Below are 24,447 nucleotides of genomic sequence, written 5' to 3' on the forward strand. Positions count from 1 at the left end.
CAATTGTGTCTTACCAATCGATGTGTGCTACTAGTGCTCACATATATGAGTAAAACATATACTCTGCATGTAGGGCATAGCACGAAAAGACCACAAAATTGATAGATAACCAGACAAGAGTACAGGCTGTGTTAGAAGTAAGCAGATGAAATGGCAATAGGCTGGAAATATCACTCGGCTAGTGGTTAACCTCTGAATGAATTTTATAATGTAGTGGTAGCCAAAGAGCATTGAAAGACCACAGGGACGCCTAAAACTAGTTGGATATATGAACTCATAAAGCTTGGTAGATATACATGGCAGCGAAGAGTGGATGACATTACTGGAGGCCTTTATCCAGTAGTGGATTGACCCATGTTTATGATGATCTAATAATATATAAAATTTTAAATATATTATAATTTTTTCTTGTATTATGTAAATATTGAGTTTCTATGTTATAAAATAATTTTTAATAAATAAAAATAACATTTTAAGAAGAACTGATCTTGAATTCACACACCAATACAATCTTTCCGTTTGATACGTCGCCGATGTATAGGTCAATTGCCGGTGTGTAAAGGTGTTCTCATGAATGGCACCAAGTTTGAGAAGGCCTCTATGTGTATACATACATGTGAGTGAAATTGATAATGTTGTTGAACCATACAATTCATAAAAGAGAGGACTCCTCGAATTTCTGTTACTCACTCTGCAACCGGCTTCAAGTGAAGAGTATTATTTGCACTTGTGAATAAACAAACTATACTTAGTTGTCTTTGACACTGACATTCGCTAAAGTATCAAAAAATAATTAATAAATTTTATAAATAGGTGACTAAATTTCTATATTAAAATGACTGTAAACGAGAAGTTTTCATGTGACTACAGTTCTGTGGAAAAACCAGTTAAAGGTATTTTGAAAGTTAATATTTTATCAAATTTTTATTGTATAATGCTATTTTTATTGTTTGTTGAATAATATTAAATTTGTTACTGTGTTATGTATGTTTTCAGATATCTATATTTTACTATTATGTTATCAATAACTAACTGTAGCTTATTCAACTGTTTACTTGAATATAACAACATATTTTCAATATGACAAAATATAAAACTTATTGTTTATAAATAACTGTGTAATTTTCGTGGTAATCGAATAGATAGTATCGTAGATACTTGGGGAGATATTCAATAATAATAATAATAATGTATTCAGAGCGCAATATAAATTTGATGTGCATTTTTTGAATAATAATTTACTTGAAAATTTTCAAAATCAGTGTAATGTAAAACTTGAATAATTAAAGCTTTTATATTTTTATTATACACGCGTCACATTTAGTGGTAGTTATAGATTTATTTAGCTCCCACGCGAAATAATTGCTTGTGCAATAAACCGACATTGAGTGTGACAAATACAGCGATAGTAATATCGTCTGGTCTTTTTATAATTTTGCGAATGTAAAACATACACATCTTTAAAGATTTTCATTAACATTGAGACAAGGCCGTAAATATGTAACATAATATATAAAAAAAAAACAATAATAATTTACTACGAAAACTGAATTTTATATTGCAGTTTACTTAGAATGTTAATAAAATCAAGATCGTATAATGTAACAAAAATATGTTGATCCATACATTATATAATTATAACTGATTACTCTGTTAAGAACGATTAGCACTGCAGTAATAATTATAACAGAATTTGAACACTTTTAATTACATATAGTTTAGTGACTAAAATATAACAGTTATTAAATTGTTTATTGACCTGAATAGATAAACTGTATCTGTATATATAACTTAATTACATCTTGCACTGTTAAATGTCTTGTTTACTATTTGGTATAATTAAATTCTGACCGGTTCAATATATGCAAGTCGCTGGAATATAAATTATTAAGAAGTTGATATATAAAAGATTTCTCTTGAGTTAGTAATGGTTACAAATATAAAACAAATATTATACTGACGCATTAGGAATTAATTTCCATAAGATTATGATAAAATTCGTAATAATTCATTGACAGTGGTATAAATTAAACATTAAAATTTTATGAGTAGTTTTAACTGCGTTTTGTTAAACGTCACTACAGTAGTTAACTCTGGGCTTACCACTATAGAATGAATGTACTATTTCTCAGATACCTAATTATATCCTGGTTAGTTGAAATAAATACTAAAAATATTCAAGACTACATATTTAATATCTAATCTAATTATACTTAAGTACCTAATTTAAATGCACGTGTCGAATGTTTGCGGATTATTATCGTGCCATTGACTTATTAATCAATGATTGCAACGAAAAATAAAGGAACTATACTTATGTAAATAATAAAGTTTATCTATTTAATTGAAAAACAATAAAAGTCATAATTGTTAAAGTGTTGCTAACGCATACGCATCTGTCTGCGCATTGTATTGTATAATACACATGCAGTTAACTCAACTGCATACATTAAAAAGCTAGCACTTATATTGTTGACCCATTCTGCTAAAGTGTGTGCGAGAGTGTCATGGTATTGTAATGACAGGAAATGAACCACCCGTAAAAATATAATATTAACATCAGCGAATTCCTGAGCACTACTCGTTCAATAGATGAACATACAAGAAGTGTTTTTCTTACCGTATAATTCGACTTTGATCGTTTGTTTATGTTTTTTTAATTACGGTTAATCCACTACCCGGTTAACGCAACTTCAGCAAATCAAGAGTCAACTAAGAATATTATAAATTAAAATTAATGAAAATAATTAAATGTACATTCATATCGTCAATAATTAAAAAAACTTATTCGAATAAAATATATTAAAATTATTCAATTGTCAAACTATAAAAGTAGATGTTTTTTCATTAGTTACTTATTACAATAATTCATAAAAACATTAATAAATACAAGTATTATTCGATAATAAATACTGCCATTTAAGTTTAACACAATTCAAAAAAATGTTCGCATATTTTAAAAACAGGTCTTAATATTAATAACCAATTAATATGATAACTAATTTTATAATTTAATATCAGAGTAAATACCTATTTAGCTTTTAATATAAGTACATTTATGTCAGGACCGCCATAAAAGGTCATCCTTTGTCTAATAATAACCGTACCTAAATAACCAATCATTAATGTCGCGCACTCCAATAATTAAACTTTTCTATTTTTAATTTTGTAGCCTATATGCATGCCATAAGAAGAATCATTAACTTTGTATATTATGTAAAATTATATAAATATTACAGTCGCCTCTTAATTTGGCCGTACTTTTGCATTGCACTCATTACGTATACTATAGGGGCGGCGCTCTAGTATAAAGTATTTTCATCACCTAATTTTCTTTGATGGATCTAATATTTGAGAAAGTTACTAACATCCATTTCTCGTAAAAATTAAAAATCTGTTAATACAATATCTGCACTGTGTAGGCCCATATGATCTTCTCAGGATCGGATATGATAAAAAAAACTTTGATTATCGTAATTTTAAATACAAATAATTACAAGATAAAAAGAACTTTTTATATACCACGTTTTTAAATTTTCTGTTGAATCATATAAACTTGACAATTCTATTTATTTATAAAAACTTTTTATAGTACTTGATAGAAATACCGAATAAATATCATAAAATACTGAAATGTCATTTTGACATTTCCTATTTGTTTCTGTAGCACGTATATATTAATAATTTAGTTGATAGGACCCCCTTAGCAACCAACAATAATAACTTTCCATACAAAACAGAATTAACTGAAAATGAATTCAATTCTGCTTAAAAATGGCTAAAAGTATTAAAAAAATGGATTGTCGTCGTGTTCTGATATATTCTAAAAGTTTAAAATGTCTAGCTAGTTGGGAAGTAAGTTAAAAATCTTCAATCGTCCAATACAAATCTTGGACAAACAAGAAAAAAAATGTACTGTACACACAAGAAAACATCTGTACCGGACAAACAAGAATACGAGCTAATAAAAACGTGGTAAAATAATATGGACTTCCACAGAGTAGACGTTGAATTAACAGATTATTTTTGGTTTGTAGTAATATGCCCAATGCCCATAACCCATTGGGTTCATATTATGTTGGATCAAATACATATGGAGAAAAAACACCATGATTTTGTGAGGAGCAAATTTGAATCCATATTGACCGTTACTGCAGAATAGTAAAAATGAAATAGTAGTTTTAACATAGGTACTTTAAAATATAATGAGCGAAATAAATTATCTTTTTTTATTTTGTTTCCAGATTATGGTTTTGGCATGCGGCATGTCCAGGTTTTCCTGGTCTTTGTATGTGTCTCCGTTGGTTACATCATGAGAGTGGACATGAACGTCGCCATGATTGCTATGACTGACCACAACAGCACTCACCACAATGAGGTAAATACTAATTCATTTATACATATTTAAACTTTACAAAAAAAAATCGAGCAAATTAAAGTTAATGAAGATGTTTGGACGAACTTATCTAATTAAAAATAATTGTAAATATAACTTCAAAAACACTTAGAAGTAGGTAACAAAACCAGAATATAACCTCTACCTATCTATAGCAAGTATTGGAAACTCAGTGAATTTAATATTTTTAATATATGATAAAATATTTACATACTTACATAAATAATATGTATGACATTTTTTTAATATATATTAATTAGTTATAACACCTGTAGTACACGTGTATGGATTTACTTGTATCAATAGGGTGCAAATTAAACGATCGCGATAATAACTGTTTACACGTAAAGCTGACTGTCACGTCAATCTCATTCTTTTAACGTAAGTGAGACGCGCTGTTGTTATTTTATGTTACTATTTGACCGGTTGTGAAAATAACTAAACGTCAGAATGCTTTGCGTGGTGTAGTTAGTATTTTTCCGGCAGGTTTGCCACAATTGTTCTACTACGCAGGCACAGATATCGCACTAATTGAAACTGTCGCGTGAAAATTTAGAAGCTGATGACTTTTTTGATCCATGCATGCCATCTTGCAATTTGCACGATAATACGTGGTAACACGTGAATTTTCTTGTTATGGCCTGGATAATACGTAAAATCCGGAAAAAAAAGATAATAAAAAAACAGTAAATCCAATCCATATTATTTATACTGTTGCATGTTGAATTTGAAGAACTTTATAATTAAATAAATATGTAACACACTTTTTATTACACAATATATTTTTTTTAATTTTATTTAGATAAAATAATGAACAAAAAAATGAATAAATAAAAATATAATAATTATTTTATTTTTATTAGACTTATTAAATTTTAGGTTTTAACGATTATTAATGATAATTGGTTTATTCAAAATATCCTATTGGGCGAGATCAAGGCCATCTATTGTCAAGCCGTGGCACTAAATTACGTTTTATTCAATAATATGAAATAATCATCATGCGAAGTATGTAGAAGCAACAACTTCTACGATTGAAATTCACAGTTTCCTGCCGCGGCCTGAATATAGTAGGCATTGGGCGAAGCCCATTGTGAGTGAGGAAATACCTACAATAAAAAATAAACAAAAATAATCATATTGTTATTTATTTAATTGAAGAGTTACTGAATAACAAGCATGTTATTTTTTTAATTTCCAATCAAGTCGTAAAAATTATTTACTCCTATGTCTATATCGACTAGACATATCAATAAAAATTACTGATAAATCATAGGTTAGTAGTAGCTTTAAGGCTAGTGTGTGTTTATTTTATTTAGACGACTATTAAATTTAAAAAAAAAATGATCTGTTTAATAATACTTTTTTCATTGAAATATATATTACGGTGAATATTATAGCATAGAATTTTAATGACATTCCAAATCGCATGTTTATTGTATGTTTATGTAGCTTTTATTATCAAACACTGTTCAATAATAATATTACGATTACAATATACGTATTGCATAATGCAATAATGCGAATGGCCTAAACGCAATAAGCTTTATGCAGAATTACAACTTCTGTATTTTTTATTATATATCTACTACAAATTATTCTTCATCTTCTCTGGACCTTGGCACTCTGCCTAGTTCCTCCGCTCTCCTTCTCGAGTTGATCATTTCTAGCGATCGAAGTCACCGACGTTGTGGTGGTCCATTAAACGTAAGGCACTTTGTTGGTACTTTTTTCATATATTATAATATATTATATATCACATGGCCGGCCCATTTCAGAAGTCGGACTCGTCGACTGTCGTATATAACATCGCATAATAAATCTAGTTCACAACCAATAAAATCCGATAAAATAAATTTGGGTTCAATATATTTCCGGAAATCTTTCAACAGATGCTTCACATACTTTGCACACATTAAATACAGTACACATATGCTTACAGTCAGTATTCTATAAACTGGCGTACACATCACACGGAAAGCATTGTGCCATCGCGTTCAACTGTTGCAAGTTTTCAATGGGAGGGAACGAGATGGATGCTGAAGCGGGGGGGATACCGGCACGCCAGCTTATAGAAGACAGACTTTAGTAATACGTAATAATTATCGTAGATGCGGCATATTTCTGTACGTTTCATCATATGGGATGTATAATATGAAAATAAGATGAAAGAGACGAGAATGACGCGTCACTGCTAATTCGTTTTAAATTTAATGTCTGAAAAAAAATATTTACTTATTTTATTATAATATACTTATCACAAAACGACTGTCAACTATGTTATATTATACCTATACATATATAAAGTTGTCGAGTTGCGGTTTGGATGTGCGAACGGGTTTATCGTAATCTGTTGATCTATTTTAGAGTTATTTAGTTTTACACACTTATATCCATTAATCGCATTTCAATAATACGAAGGACGGGATAAATGAAAAAAAATATTGAGAAACTAAACATATTTATAAATGAGCTGGAACGGTCATCGAACGGCGTCTGACAAACAATCTAAATACTTAATATTGAAGCACCTAACCAATTGAATCAACACTGAACTATTTAGAGCAATTTTTCATCTTACATTCGTGTGTATTGAATGAAAATGATAATATAATTATTTTCATTTGTTTTATAGATCTGCCAACGACTTTTTATTATAAAATATATCATTTTTTATCTATTGGTATACTGCGCAGTAGAGCTGTGCGCATTAATGTAAACTTAGGATACCATAAAATTAATTATAGTATTTTTATTCAGCAGTTAGGTGTAGTTTTCTACTTTGCAAAAAACAAAAATACTTGTTATTCGTAAACTCATTCTTTCTGTTTTTAAATGACCGGCGCCAATCAATATAAAGAGTTGAATCATATTTTGTGTGTTGTAAGCAAAAAAAAAAACGGAACAAGTGTTTGAGTATTCTGCGTACAGTGTTTATTTCGGGTAATAAAATTCTGTTAGCATACGTCAATTTTTAATTCGTATTTAGTAATAGAATATACAAAGAATGGGAAGTGACAATATTAGCATTCCTTATCAAGGTTACCTATATAAATTAAATAATAACGAAAAAATGAAATTGACCACATTTTAAGGATCTTCAGTTACCACTATTGTTACCACAGATAAATCCACCTAAAGTAGAGCGCATTACGTATCATATGTATATTAGTATTAATAAATAAAATAAAATTAATGATTTCTACCATCAGTTTTCATATTAATTGTATCGTCATATAGATCGCGGATAGATAATAAATTGCACCAAATTGCACCAAATTGCACCAAACGCACCAATAATAAATTGCATGAATGCTGGGGTCATGGCACCCAAAAAGGGGGGGGGGGGCTGACAGGGTTGTTGCCTAGGTGCCCGGCATGTGGGTCCACCAGACAAATGAGATAAACACACATCTTAAATTTGCTCTAATACAGGGCTCGAAATGGACCGGAACGCACCGGAGCGCCATTCCGGGTCGTAAAATCGGCAACATTGTCGTTCCGTCTCATGGAAAAAATAATTTTACCATTTGAGCTAGAATGGCCATAATATAACAAAAAATCACACACTTATTTTTCTTATTTTTTATAAAACAGATAAAATTAGAAAACATTTTCATAAAATTACCGAGCGCTCCGGTTCGTAAAATTTTCCATTTCGAGTGCTGCTCTAATAAGTAGTAAGAAAAGTCGCTTGCGGCGCTATTTTACTTCGAATTTATTCCCATTTAAAAATATATAGTTGTGCGACGCAATTTTTGGTTGTTGTGTGTTAAAAAATTTGCATTGAATTTTCTTTGACCTCGAATACCATTTGGAAAACGCCACTGTAGAGCATTAGACTGCCTTTAACCTTAGAGATAGGATGTGGGGGCCATGCTTGGGGTAGTACCTTTGGTAGTAAATTGGAAATATGCCATATTGGATACGCGGAGAGCATTGTTGAAGTAATGCATGATCCATCCTGGGTTACCGCACTCTTGATGATGATTATGGTGACAGTCAGCTTATATTGATACCTATTATTTAAATGTCACCCTACAGTGGCGGCCGGTGGTTACCAAAATTGCTTTCATAGGGGGTGCACTAAAAACTTTCTTACCTTATTTAAAAAGAAGATCAATTCGGCGTTGTTTCTGCTTAGCGAACACCTCAATCACTTTCTCATTAAAGTCTGGAACTGATTGTAAAAGTTTTTTCTCGATGCTTAACACAGATAGACAATTAAGTCTGTCCTGGTTCATGGTATTTCTTAAGAACGATTTAATTCTTTTAAGGGTTGAAAAACACCTTTCACTTTCCACAGATGTCATCGGAATAGTACAAATGATTTTTAAAAGTTTAGTACATTGGGAAAATGATGTCATTAAATTATTATTATAAAACAATTGTAAAATAGCTATAGCACCATCCGCGTTTCTAAAATCGTCCCTATTGTAAATAACTGATAATTCGTGTTTAAGTTTAAATTTATCCAAAAAGTCATATGATTCTAGGGTCATTTTAAAATCATTCTCAGGAAAATTAACCCTGTGTACCCTTCAAAATGTTCAAAATAAAAAAGTTTCGCCGCTAGCAAATGTTTATTAAATTCAAGCCTATCTTTCATTTGGACTAATATTAAATCACAGACATCTCAATAATATGCGAATATTTTTATCGTTTCAGGTTTTTGACTGGCCAAAGAAGACCCAAGGCATTATCCTGAGTGCATTCTTCTGGGGATACACGATCATGCAGATTCCGGCCGGACAATTGGCGAATCGATACGGACCGAAGCCTTTATTCGGCATGGCGATGATTGTCAATGGCATCCTCAGCTTACTCACACCATGGATGGTTCATCTGGTAATTATTATCTTAATGTGTTTTACGCAAAGAAAAATGGACTTGTTTAATATCAATTGAAGCCTATATTGAACATTTAAATATATATACACAACATGCCCATACTATACCATAAACAATAATGTAGTAATAGTAGTCATGAAGCAATCACAGAAACATTCATTTATTTTGAACTGCGGATTCAAGCTTTCATTTTATCGTTCGCATTTAATTTTTGAAAATTAGTTACCCATCTAAAAAAATGTTTTAAACCATTAAGAGCATATATAAATGAAACGGCAAATAATTTTCAGCACTATGTGGAACGAAATTTTGCGGCGCGTTGCCATTCGGAGACGGATAGTCGACCTGCTCGCACGTCAATTTCATTTGTGATGGAGTCAGATGAAAATATTCTTAAATCGTGTAAAGATGACTAAAAATCGTTCCGCATGTACTTGAAAAAGAAAACATGTCAATGAATATACTATTATTATTACGAATTTATTAATAAACATAACATAAAAAGGACGCATGTTGAACTTTTATGACAAATTATATTTCGTTCGGCTTGCGTCATTTGCACCCGCGACCCGCAATCCGCGCATCGCCTAGTCACGATCTTTTTAGACCATGCCTCAGCTGAAGTATATAGCCTTAAATATTTCAATATTAAAATTTCATTGCTCGTATCACACTTATTGTAGTTAAACTCTTTGGTTTAAATTGCATTCTGATCGTCTTGCCAGAACAATGTGACAGAATTGTTTCTAAAATATGCATTAAGGTAACATACCTTCGTAGTGCATAATAATTAGGTGTTGTCGTGTTGTGAAATACTGCTGGGAAACATACTGATTATAATTCAAAAGGTTGTTTTTTTGAGCAAGACAAAAGTCGAAAATACATTAATTCTACTTTGAACATTGTCCGCAATCTACATACAGTTAGAGCAATAATACTAATAATGTTCATTTATAATAAACTTTATAGTATCAAATACATTTAGATTATGATTTTGGTACGTAATATATTATTAAATCATATGACTTACTTTGCTTAAATTATACAATCATATAATATTCTTTGTAATAAAATTGGTAATGAACTTCGGAATTAAATCAGAGTCTTTAAAATATGACATCTAAATATTATAACGTATAACTCAAGCAATATTTGACAGGTATTTTTAGATTTGACAATACAAAATGTAGAATAATTTACAAGGTAATCAAATCAATGCCATTTTTTTTATTATTTGCGGTAAATTTTTCATTAGTTAACCGAATTTATGTTTCGATAAATTTAGTATCACCATTGAGAATATTTTATTTTATTCTAGGGTGGATGGCAAGGGGCTTGCGCTGTGAGGGTCCTCCAAGGTCTTTCTCAGGCAGCTTTGTTCCCTGGAATCCAGACTCTGGTCAGCAAATGGATACCCAATCATGAACGCAGCAGACTAAGCAACTTTATGGTCATAGGTAAGAAGATTTTATTTTATTACCAATATTAATAAATTAAAACAAAAAAAAATCCAAGTATAAAATATTCATTTCATGTACTTATTTTGTATTAGTTTCGTCAAACTAATTAGTGTAGGTATGATATTTTTATATTAGTACCAATTACGATTAAAAAGGACGTTCATATTTTTTATATAAACTAAACATTTACACTTGAAAAGGCATTTTTTGCAGAGGTTAACCGATCACGCTAATGAGAGGAAAAAATTGACGACTATTATTTTATTTTGTGATTTGCAATTATTGAATTTTTGTATATTGACAAAAGTCATTAAAACTATTACCATGGTTACAGTTGAAAGAACGAATATACCTACATCTTTGATTAATTCATAAGTACATTTGTCATTTATAAGTATATACTTACAAACTTATCTAAAGAATGGATGGGGGAGCCACATTCGAAAACTACCCAATCAAGACTCTGAAATCTGACGTTTCCAATATGGCGTCCATATGGTAGTTCGTAGTACCATTTTGACCGTTCTTTAGATAAGTTTGTAGGACTGTACATCAAGTTTAAAAATCATGAAAACTATTTATTTAAATTTAGAACAAAATATATGATAAATTATAACCACGACTAACTACTGATTGCCATCTATATTAATTTTGCTGAAACACTATTAATAGAAGGAAAATTATTATTATGTACCTACGGTAATTTATACGAAAATAATCCACAAAGTAAAAAATAACAGAAACCATCAGACCTATTTGGAGATGGCTGAAAAGTATATATTGAACCCGACAAGCACGGCACATATAAATCGATTGACAATACGTCGTTTTAGTATATCGATTGTATTGACTGGCATGGCAGTGTGACGCATCCACCATTATCGGATTAGCTTAAATTTCATAGGCAATTATTTCATAGTATTTCGGTATAATATTATACACTCCATCTATTTATTTACTATGTATATCCATAGAAGCCAATTAGAATTATCATCAGCACTTCGCCAACGTGATAGCTATTTTCCATTTATTCAATATATTCGTATATCATTTATTTTAAAGCAATGTTTTGCTTAGTTTAAATATAATAATACGTATTTAATCACTTGCTTGTAGTAACTTATATTTTTAATGGTTTTCTTTATTAAAAATAATAAAGAATTAAGCTTAAACGATTTCCTATCATTTATGAATCGGGCCGATAGTTTCCATACAATTTTGTTTATTCAAATGTTGTCGTATAAGACACATGTAGACAAATAATATTGTTTTTTTCTGACAGTATTACTATTCCAGTAGTTCCGAGTATGTAACATATTAACCTTGCGTATGGATTGTATACAGACCTTGGCTTTGATAACATCCAATAATATTATAAATTACTATAACTAACTGATCGACAGTTATATCACTCTCGTAATAAAAACAATTATTATTCTCGTAATAACAATTTTATTCATTTATAATGCGACCTCTGTTTATAACAGTAAAATTGTTACCTTAACTAGGCCCACTCTGAGATACTTAGCCGCCCCTGTGAATAATATAAAAAAACCACACACCTCAAATTATAATACACACATTTTAGAGCGCTATACTTATATTATTTTGTAAAAAAAAAAATTTGGAGACAATCGGCGCTGATTTGACGCCGCTGTTGACCAATTGGTTCTGGACAATCGGTGTCAATTTAAGCACCGTTTGTCATTGTTTTTTTTTTTTTTAAATTTTGATATATATGTTACACCGAATGTGCGAAATTAACTATTACATGAAATGCGCAAAATTTTGGCTAATTCATGTAATAGTCAAGCCACAGCCTTATTCATGAATTAGGTAAATTTTCTGCTGAGTACATGAATTCGCCAAGGTATGGAATTCTTGAACTGTTAACATGACAGAAGAAAAAGTAAATTTAATACGGATGGTTTTATTAGTTATAATTGGACATAATATAATATTATTATTATTAGGTTAGGTTAGGTTTTGTAATACTGAATTAAATTGTTCAACTGAATGTCCATTTTGAGGTTAGCTATCAAGTGTCAACAAACTATCACAAACATTCAATCGACCATTGCACGTTTGATACCCAAGCACGAATCAAATCGCGAAAATACTTTTCAATAAAATTTTTCCGTTATCATATTATAGTTCTAGATTTTTTTTGCGCATAGTAAATGGATATGAACGTCATTGTAGGACGACATTTGACACATTTGTTTAGTTTGATTAGTTGCAAAAAACACCACCGGAGCGCGATCATCTATTTTGACCATAGATAATATAAGTACATTTTGACCAATGCATGAGCATTTGATACATTTACTTGCTTGCATTTTTCATGATTTAGGCAAAATTTTGTCCATTTCATGTAATATTCAATTTCGCACATTCGGCGTAACATATATATAATTGGTTCTTGTCTGTTTATTGGATGACAGCGTCAAACAAATTTTGAAAATAACCGATATACTAGAATATTTGTTAGGTAAGCTTAGGTTATCATTCTTGAATCCATGAAGATTACCACTGTTTCCGCCTGGCTTCCAGTAAACAGACTTGTACCGATATATTTCTTAAAACCCTTCAAAATTACCTACATAATTTAAAAGACAATTATTAATTTATCTGTTTCTATAAATAAACATATTTAAAAAAAATATTGAAATTAAACAAGTTGTATCAGTTTTAGTAAACTCTTGTCAAAATCACTTCAAAATGTATCGTTGTTTGTCTAATTTTTGTTCCTTTTAATATGCATTTTTTCAAGTTTATGACATACATTAAAACTATGAATTATTCAAAAATGTATGCATAATTTACGGAGACTTATAAAACTAAATTTTAATAATAAAAAAAATAACTATAAACTGACATAAACATTTATTAAAATACTTTAAAATATAAATTAAGATTGCATGCTTTGTATTTTGTCACTAGATACCGCAAGTAATATTGATCTACTGGTTAAAGGTAGTTTTTTAGTGTTGTATTTAATTGTAGGTATGAATCGTAAATCAATCATTTCTAGAAGCACACCCACCTTCGTATCAAATGAAAAATAAATGAATTATTCAGCCGCCCTCATTCAATGCACATTTTGCACGATAAACGGGGCGCGTCTGGTTTAAATTCAAATGTTCAATTATTAGGTAGGTACTTACCCAGATTAAATTTGATATGCAATATCAAGCAACTTTGAGAACATGTTAGTTTACTACATTTCCTACTTAATCTCATTTTACATATTATATTATTCAAAGTTATTCATTTTTAAACAACTTAGCAACAGATTATTGAATAAGTATTAATACGAAGACATAATCGGTGAATCATTAAAAAAATCGACGATATTTTTGATGCAAATAAAAAGTTATTTAAATTGTAATTATTATAAATTTGTTCTATTCTACTTGAATCGTTTTTTCGCAACTCGGGTTTTGCATTTTGGCATTTTAAGTATATAATTACAAAAACTACATAATGATGGTCTAATATTGACACCTCATATCAGACATTCTATATTTTTGATAAGGCGAATTAAAATGTTATAAAATACAGCTACCTTAAAAGAGAAAAAATATTAATTTTCCACTAAACGTAATTTTTTAGTTTTTTTTTCAATTTCAGTTAATAGTTTTTATATAACATTTTAACTCCCCTCTGTCAAATATGTTGAATGTAAAATACGAGGTGTCAATGTTAGAATATCGGTAAGCTATTTGAGTTTGCTTAGATTTGTCATATTTTAGATAAAAATAATAATATTATAATGGTTTTATTTTTATTTCAGGAACTCAATTCGGCACAGTTGTTGGCATGCCTTTGTCCAGCATTCTGGCCTCAACTTCATACGGCTGGCCTTTTACGTTCTACGTGATCGGAACATTGGGTCTGATCACCGGATTTATCTGGTTGTGGTATGGAGCGAACTCTCCAGCTTCTTCCAAGTCTATCACCGTAGAAGAGAAGTTCTTCATTGAATCATCTTTGGGACATATTGAAGAAAGAGAGGTTTGTGAATTTTTTTGTTATTTATTTATTAATCGTTGATCAAGTATATTTTATCAAAATATTAAATTATTTGTATAATATACTATGGAGGTAATTTATTATATTGCTTTTCTGTGACAGAAACCATGATGATATCAAAAACTGTTGGCTCGATGAAATAATATATCAATATCTTGTTTGTTTATAATAAGTAATTACAATAATATGTACCAGGGCAAGTGACCTATTATTTTTCACCTTTTTCTGCCACAAACGTCTATATTGGAAGTATCTATGGTAGTAACAATAGTATTCGAAATTTAACATTATTTATTTGTCGAAACTACTTTTCGAAAAATATTAAGAGTATAAAAATTGATTGAAATTGAAAAAAAATAATAACGCGTATTGCATTAGGTAAATTTATGTAATATAAAATATTAAAAAATTTGCAACGGTCTCAGCAAAAAAAAGTGAAACATTTTTTAACACAGTTTCTTTGTCATACTCGAAATTTTCCTACTTCCCGTATACTCAGATACTTTAGACAGTTACAAAGAAAATTAAATTAGCTAATACGGTGGAACTACAAACTATTAAAATTAGAGGGCGGTCCGGTACTTACATAAAATATTCTTATTTTTTTTTGCTAATTGTATTATTATTTTGTAGACAATTATTGTCGATCTACTTTGTTAGATAATGGAACTTAAACAATACCCTAGTATACATCATCGTTTTGCGTTTGTAACGAAGGGGGGGGTAGGGGCTCTCGCAAAATGTTGAGGCGGGAGGCAGAAGGTAATCAGGGGCCGAAGCCTTATTAGTATTTAATATTTTTATTAGTAACATTTTTTTCTCGTTTAAATTTTCATCAACAGTTTTGAATTGGATTCCGTTTTATTATTATTATTATTAATATCAATTCAGTTGGCGTCACAATTATTCAGAATGTTATCTTTTGTGAAACAGTCTTTGTATTTTTCACGTCAGTAGTAGTTGTTAACTTCGTACACATTTATAGTCTTCGCTTTTTCTATTATATTTGAGATGTGACGAATTTGAAAATATTATTTATTCTAAAATAGTGTCATATAGACGAAACGGTACGAATATATTTTACGCCTCCATTCAATCAATAATTTTTGGGGGAAAAAATAATAGCCAGTGTCTATGAATGGTTGTGATCTCGTATGATTTGAATGTACTTAGCTTTTGAAACTAAATGATAACAATATGTTCAAACCTGTAGGTACAATAAACCATTCAGAAATTGAAGCGCCTAGTTTCAAAAGCCCCTAAAACGGTTTTTGAAAATTTTTGAGTTAGATATGTATTTAAATGGATATTTTTGTTACCTATATGATGGCCAAAGATTAAGCTTTAAAAAACGCCAAAAATCGTCAATACGTATGATCAAAAATTAGGGTAAATTTCAAAACCCGCTAAAATGGTTGGGTGTGCTTTTCAAAAACCCCTAAAATGGAAAGCTAAAATACTCATTAGAATGTAACAAAATAAATACATAAAGTTCACAGATATAAAAGTTATGATTTTTTCTCATTTTTCTCAAAACTACCTAAAATCGTTTTTCTCATTTTTCTCAGAACTACATAAATTCGTTGTAGGGGCTTTTGAAACTAGACGCTTCAATTAACAATATCAGAATATTATAAATCAGACAATTATGTTCTATAATTCTCAATTAGTATAATACAATATTCGGTTGCAAGCTAGTTATGTTTATATTAATTTATAAATTTAGTATTATTAATACATATTATTATTAATTTTGTTTTTGGTAGTATATTTATAAATTAAAACATAGAGTTACTCTTAAGTAGCTATACTATAGGTATAACATAGTTGATTGAATTAATCACAAAGTAATGTTTACCATCGATATAAAGCCTTGACCATTTGAGTATGACCTACAGCGTTTTACCTCCAAATTTGACAATGAACTTGTAATATAATACACTGTTATATAACACGTTATTGTTAAATTAAATACCTAATATTAATAACGATTATTTTTGTCTCACGAATATTGCTAATCATAAAAACAAAAATCTCAGTATTTTTCACACATATTCTGCAAGACATAATATTCTATAATATAAGACACCTTCCACATTACCATTTAAAAATGCCACTTGGCGGCGCGGCTAAGTGGCGCTTAAGTTTTTGATACACTTTAAAGCGGTATTTATTCAATAAAAGTAATCACCATTAGTATATATACGAATTCACCACACAGTGGCGTGTGCCTGCCTCTGTGACGCTGGTGACGCTTCTTTATAGCGCGTGAGTTACGAGTGTATACTTCTCGCATAAATATATGGACATAAGATAAGGAATAAACGCGTCACTGTGTATAGGGATCTAAAATTTGATTTAGTCTAGCTGTAAAGAACTTAACTTTCAATTATTATTTTCAAATTTTTAATGTTTTGCAAAAATCATTATCGTGTACGTATTGATTATCAACTTAAAAATATTTATATTACGTTTGAGAGAGCTATGTAAGTAACTTCATTTTAATGATAAAAATAATAATATGTAATAATAAGATGGAAGCCTTCAACGTATGGATATATTTGTGTATTGGCAAGTATATTTTTGAATTTTTTCATTCTTTTCAATGTTTTCAATGTTTCAGATTGGTACGGTACGTATTTATTTGAGGGTAAATTATTGTGAAATTGTACCAATTTAATCACTTGTCTCATATTTTCCGCCACTAGATGCCTTTAGTAGAACTACACCAACATTACAATAATTTGCATTTGTTTTAAATTGATCCTAATTCTAAACGAATACCTAAAATTTATTTATAATTTAAAATTAAATTATATGTTTTTCCTTTGTTATAGCCTCTTAAAACTCCATGGAAATCGTTTGCAACGTCTCTTCCATTGTTTGCGTTGATCGTAGGACATGTTGGATGCAATTGGGGCTTTTTGACATTGTTGGTGGAGACCCCTGGATACTTGAAACACGTTTTGGGGATTGACATGAAAAAAGTGAGTGCATAGCCTTTAAAATATTTTAAAGATTTATCATCTTTGCTTAATATTGAAGCAGGACCATTTCACAAAATGTAATTGTTATAACGTAAATTTTCATTGATTAATTTTCTTCAAAAGGTGTACAAACGTTTTTCTTTCTTACAGAAAATAGTTTCAATCACGGGTTACTAATTATGTTACTTTTGCATTTTTTTCACAGAGTGGCGTGTTGTCAGCTTTGCCATACGCCGCTATGTGGATTGGAGGTTTCGCTATGAGTTTTCTTTCTGATTTCATTGTGAACAAGAAAATTTTCTCTGTCACAGTCACAAGAAAAATCTTCAACTCAATAGGTAAGGCTTTTCTAGGTATACATAATATAATATTTCTGCAATACCTTCATAGTTTCTATTATTTATTGATTATGTAATCATTCAAAATAATACATCTAACTGACTGCAATAAATTAAAATAGAGATTAAAGTATAGTTATTGAACGAATCTATAATGTAGGTAATTTTTTTTATCCGTGATAGTTTTTATTATGACTATATAGGGGAAGGGTATCGAATTGAAATTCAAAAATAATAATTATCACCAAAAAACAGCATTATAAGAAATAATTACAAGATAAAAAGAACTATTTATATACAACGTTTTTAAATTTTGTGTTGAATCATATAAACTTGACTTGACTAGCTTCTTGACTAGCTTAAACGATCAATTTTTTTTTACTTGATAGAAATAATACTGAAATGTCATTTTGACATTCATATTGATTTCCATAGTAACGCACGTATATATTAATAATTTTGTTGCTAGGACCCTAGACCCCTAGCAACCAATAATAGTGGATTGGATTACGGATTTCTTCCGAAATAACTTTTCATACAAAACATAATTAACTGAAAACGAATTCAATTCTACTTAAAGATGGCTAAAAGTATTAAAAAAATGCATTGGCAACGTGTTCTGATATATTCTAAAAGTTTCAAATGTCTAGCTAGTCGGGAAGTTAGTTAAAAATCGATTGCAAGATTTGTACCGGACAAATAAGAATACAAGCTAAGAAAAACGTTGTAAAATGTATACAACCTCATAAAAGAAATAAGGCAAAACACCATGTGAGCAAGGTAGACCATATCTTAATAATTTATAAAACTACGTCTACTAAACTTACGCAAGTGGAATATATCAATATCCAAATATTCAAAGTGATTTGCTTAAATTTAGCGAAATAAATAATGGCTTCGGGTGCATAATAATACCTACATACTTCTCTATGACCACAACCATAAAACAAGAGAATACCCGTGGTGTTATTTACTATGATAGTAACAATGGTATTTGTTTTCGCCAGGTACTTGGTGCCCAGCCATTGGTGTGATTGTCCTTTCGTTTGTACCATCCGGAAGTCCGATGCTGGCTGTTGGCATCATCACAATCACAGTGGGCCTAAGCTCAGGAATGCACATGGGATACATGGTAATTATTCACAATATTATTTATACTAAATGTAGATAGCTGTGTTACTTCAATACTTGTTATTGTATGAAATTAATTTAGCAATTTGATCATATTATAATTATTAAATTTATATTGCCATCTATAGAAAAAATATCAAAGTAACAAGATCAATAATAAATGATATTTATCATCATTTTCATTATAAGTGGCAATTTAGGAATTCAAAACATATTATTTATATAGTACCATCTATGAAACGACTGTCAAACAAAAATGTTATCTTGTTCAATATATTTTTATGTCCCTAGTAAAAAACTATATTTACCTATAATATACTGTAATTATCCCAGGATGCATGCATTATGCTATCGGATACCAATCGTTTACCTTCATTCTAAAACTACATTTTCGTCTAATGAACATGAGCAACTTAGTTAGTCTATTTTTTCTTATTTTTAAAATTCATTTATTTATTCCAAAATCGGTTTCATATTTACAACATATTCAATTGGAATATAGTTGGTCTTAGAGAAACATAGTGTAGTAGACTGGTAAACTGTGGAAATAGTATAAAAAAGTAACTATCCAACAGTTTTTTTTTTTTTAATCAGTAGGTCCTATATCTTTTTTTTCAAATCTAGTAATAGTAACATAGGTACTAACTGTACTAAGGTAAACGGCATTGTTAATAATAGTGAGTTTTTGTTTCAGATGAACCATATCGATTTGTCGCCCAACTTCGCCGGATCATTGATGGGAATAACAAATTGCATAGCAAACGCAGTCGGAGGCCTTGCTCCCTTGACTGTCGGATTTATCGTATCAGATAATGTAAGAAACTTTGAATTTTTAAAATGAAAATTCCATTAGAATTTATATTCAAGCGTTGGGTGTCGTGAAGTTCGAATATTACATATTAATATTTAGATTTCAAACACCCAATTGTATAATAGCGTAATTATATTAGCGCAAACACCCAATTGTATAAAAATATATTTATTCAAAATTGAGCTTTTATGACGATAATTTTTGTATTTTATCAAAAAAAATATTTTACTGCATATCCGTCTTTTATTATTATTTAATTGTAATCAATACAGTCAATAATAATTCTCATTAATACCTCATAATTATTGAAATAGATTAAATGTATTTTTTTTATTCACAATGTTCAGTAAATCATATTATTTCATTGGATATCTCGTAATCAGTGTTGCCAACTGTCGTTGACAAAAACATGCCAGACGGGGGTACAAAAACATGCTACTCGTATATGGCAGGAAAAAAATGGTAGATTTTGTGAAAATAAAATTTCAATACATATTTTACCTACCGAGAAAAAGTTCATAAAAATCACACCATGCTTTCCCAGAAACTCATTTAAAAATTGACAAAAAATAAATAATTCATCTAACAACCAATGATACGTAATAATAAGGTAATACCAGAGTGGAATCCTTGATAATCGTGAATCCGATGCCACATGCCTACGCACACATTAAATTATAACATCTGATACCATTATATCACTTGAAGGCGTCAAAAAAACGCTAATAAAAACGCCATAAGCTAGATGAATTTTTTGGAAGGTGCTAGATCTAGCAAGAAAAACGCTAAGTTGTCAACGCTGCTCGTAATCCCGTTATTAGATGTCACAAATAATTATAATATTAAACATAACCTTCAATAAATCTGTCAATTTGAATTAGATTTACACAAATTTACTTATATAAAAAATATATATTCTGTTTAATTAGGTATTCACCATAATAAAAATATACAAAGATTGCTTTTAATGAGATAAAGGATTGTTTTTTTATGTGTTTTCATTTTTTTTCAGACTAACCCAAAACAATGGCAAACAGTTTTCTTCACGACCGCCGCTGTTTATTTCCTGTCGAATTTATTCTACATCATTTTCTCGACGTCAAAAAGACAACAGTGGAATGAACCTAACGACGTCTTTGGCGACGAAGGTATGTTGATTCTACTCCATATTCCATATAATTAGATTAGTCGGTTTTAATGATTTCAATGAAGTAGTTTTTTATAAACATATAATATACAGACACAATTTGTTTTTTTGACTTCTTTAATCAGAAATTTTATATAATTTCAAATTTGTATCATGAATCAATTATCATGTCCAACTATTGCCATATATTAGAAAACCGACAAATGTCATTTCAAATAAACTTACAACCATTGAGACTTTGCATTAAATTAGATTAACTACATTGCACTGGAGAAAGATGGATGTAGGCTGTGGAGATTCTAGATATATAGTATAAATTAAACTTTGTCAGTCAGACGTATTTGTTTTCATTGACCTAAGAATACAAATTGCAGATAGTATTGGTTAGATTTTAAAATTCAATCAAACCCTGCCTAAACCAAATCACAAGAATAGAGGTAGGCTGTAGAGATCCGACAAAAATAATGTACACTTTGTCAGCTATAATTATTATTTGTTTTCATTGCAAAAGATCATTTTTAAAATACGATTAAGCTCTGTTTTAACGAAACTATAATTGATATAAAATATTCATCTATCCATAAAATATTATTTTATAGACAGGAGAATATTTTTCATCTAATATCTATTATGATTTGCTTGGGGCTTAATTTTTTTTATTCGTATTCGGAATTTGTATTCTTAGTTCAATAAAAACAAATAAGTATTACTGACAAAGTTTAGTCTGCACTATTTATGTCGGATTTCCACAGCCTATTTCCAATCTTCGCCACTGTCACATTCTTCCTCTTATATATACGATAAGAAATTTATACCCACGGTGGCCGCGCGGCATAAGCGTTGGACTATCACGCCGTGGGTCTCAGGTTCGAATCCTGAGTCTGGCGAGTACACATATTGTTTTTCAGTTGTGTGTGAGTCAGGGTATGGACCTAATAGGTTGAGCGAGTGGCTGACATCGATTTCTCGTAAAAACAAAACAAAATCTGTTAATACAAACTTCTACTCTGTGGAGGCCCATATGATCCTATTAGGATCGGACATGGTCGAAAAAAAAACAAAAGGAATTCTACGGTTTATTCTCTTATATTATGTATATCTCATAATGATAAAATAATTAAATGATCCTATTTTTTACTTACAGAAATGGCTGTAGTTATTAAAGAGAAGAAACCGCAAATCGTGGAAAAGGAAGCAATGCTATCCAAAAATATTAATAAATAAATATTTAGTGAGGCTCAAAATATGTACCTGAAGTCATAATAGCTTTGTATTATATTATAATACGATTATAATACGTTATGACTAGTAGCTATGACGTGTAAATATAATTTTATTTTGATATATAAAAGACTAATCAAAGCTTAAAGCTCCGATAGTATTACGTTAGCAGTATAAAATAGATTAAAAATAAAATACAACTAAGTTAGCATGATTATAAAAAATTGTGATTGTAATTAATTTTAATTTTCGTATATCGGTAGTGTTTACCCATAATATTATTTTCAAGTCGATATTATTCATTATTTAAAAATAAATACTCAGGTAATAATATTATGTATAAGTTTTGCAGTTCCGAGGATCTGCTTTAGTTTTTAAATCACAAAATCGCGTGAATATATTTGTATAATATATAAATAAAATTTTATAAGAATCTTTTAATTTTCATGGTATTACGGAATCACACAAAATGTGTTTGATTATAATATAACTTTTTTTTGTTCATTACATAGCTGTATTATATGGGCATCTAATAATGGATGCTACTAGAATCTTGCAAAAATATTTTAGGCAAATTCATTTTCTTTTAATTGAATCCCGGGATTCAGAAAATATGAATACTGGGACTGAAAATTCGGTCCAGAATAGCAATTGCATATTTATATTTATTACGTCAATTCAGATTTTAAATAAATACTATGTATAAAAATACACTACCATAATAGCCTCCTTATGTAAAATAAATTCTTGAAAATATTGACGTTTTTTAAAATAAATAATTTACGTATATTCAACACTGTGTTGAAATGACAATTAATACTTTTCATTTTTTGAATTTATAATTAGTATCCTATGGATACGAGACTATTTTACGATGTTCCAATGAGTATTAAAATTTAAGCTTAGTGAAATAATTACGTTTAGCAAAATAATGATTTTAAGAATGGATGCTTGAGTGATGGTAACAGAATGTTTGAAATTATTTATAAACGGATAAATTAATGATCTCATTAAGACGAACATTTTTTTGCGTAACTTTTCTCCGATAGTTGTGATTGTGCCTTTAGATTTATAATAATAAGTATGTGGTTATTTATATATGAGAATTATAACGCTGTCTAAATGTTAAGTAATATTGTGAACTGCCAAATAAGTTACTCAATTTAAAAAAAAATATCTATTAAGTACATATTATTTTACAAATTCTTCAATAATAATTCATTTAGTAATTCGTTATGAAAATGTACATATTGACTTTGGAAAGAAAAAAGGGCGTATCACACACAAATCAAATTTTAGAGGAGGCACAAAAATGTTTTTGTTAAGGTTTTCGATCAAAGTTAACATACAAAATAGACATGATAATTAATAGTTTGGTTTTTATATCTCTAATCTGATATTAATTATTGAGTTAATTAAAAGAAAACCAACAAAAATGTTGGTTCAGTCATTTTTTCCAAGTCACTATTTTTTTGCTAGCATTTTAGCTTCATTTAATTGCTTGCTAAATCTAGATAATAAATCGGCATGTGTATTTAGTCATGTACAACGTAATTATGCAATAAAACCTATTTTGAATAAACTGAGGGTAACGCCTTTTTCACTTTCTAAAGTAGATATTTAATGTTTTGCATAAGTAATAAATAATATTTTAAAGGTGTGGAAAATTAAAAAGTTTTACAGAGTTTTAAATTATTATCGGTATACCTACCTACTTAAAAGTAAAATTATTAAGAACATAACAGTCCACAATGGCAGTTATAATTATTAATCAATATATTTTTTTAAATTCATTAAAGGTATAGTAGATAATAATTTAAGTGCCTAATTAATATTATAAATAATTAATCTCATTCTGGCATCCGATTTTTTTTATTATTATCGTAATTTATAATAATATATCAATTAAATTAAGAATAAACCGAATTATTTTTAATAAAAAGACTTATGTAAATGTAGATTAATATGTTTAATGATTTATTGAATAAGACCAGTACGTGGAAAAATATAAATATTATTTTTAAAACATCTCTGTCTTTTACTTTGAAATCCTTCCTGATATTTTTATCC

At 29.4% G+C, this 24,447-nt stretch overlaps 1 protein-coding gene across 1 annotated transcript; it reads left to right on the forward strand.

The window, feature by feature from the left end:
* The first annotated feature begins 684 nt into the window (after nucleotides 1-684).
* LOC147073702 (putative inorganic phosphate cotransporter) lies at nucleotides 685-22,931 on the forward strand. The gene is made up of 11 exons (XM_085944424.1): nucleotides 685-893; nucleotides 4,245-4,378; nucleotides 9,065-9,244; nucleotides 10,566-10,704; nucleotides 14,504-14,724; nucleotides 17,580-17,729; nucleotides 17,935-18,067; nucleotides 19,075-19,199; nucleotides 19,893-20,012; nucleotides 21,022-21,157; nucleotides 22,301-22,931. The coding sequence occupies exons 1-11, from the start codon at nucleotides 836-838 to the stop codon at nucleotides 22,378-22,380; spliced, it is 1,476 nt and encodes a 491-aa protein (XP_085800550.1). The 5' UTR covers nucleotides 685-835; the 3' UTR covers nucleotides 22,381-22,931.
* The last annotated feature ends 1,516 nt before the right edge of the window (nucleotides 22,932-24,447 follow it).

This window comes from Rhyacophila brunnea, unplaced genomic scaffold, assembly GCF_057557595.1.
Source record: "Rhyacophila brunnea isolate RB1 unplaced genomic scaffold, BYU_Rbru_1.0 scaffold_17, whole genome shotgun sequence".
In the NCBI taxonomy this organism is placed as follows: domain Eukaryota; kingdom Metazoa; phylum Arthropoda; class Insecta; order Trichoptera; family Rhyacophilidae; genus Rhyacophila; species Rhyacophila brunnea.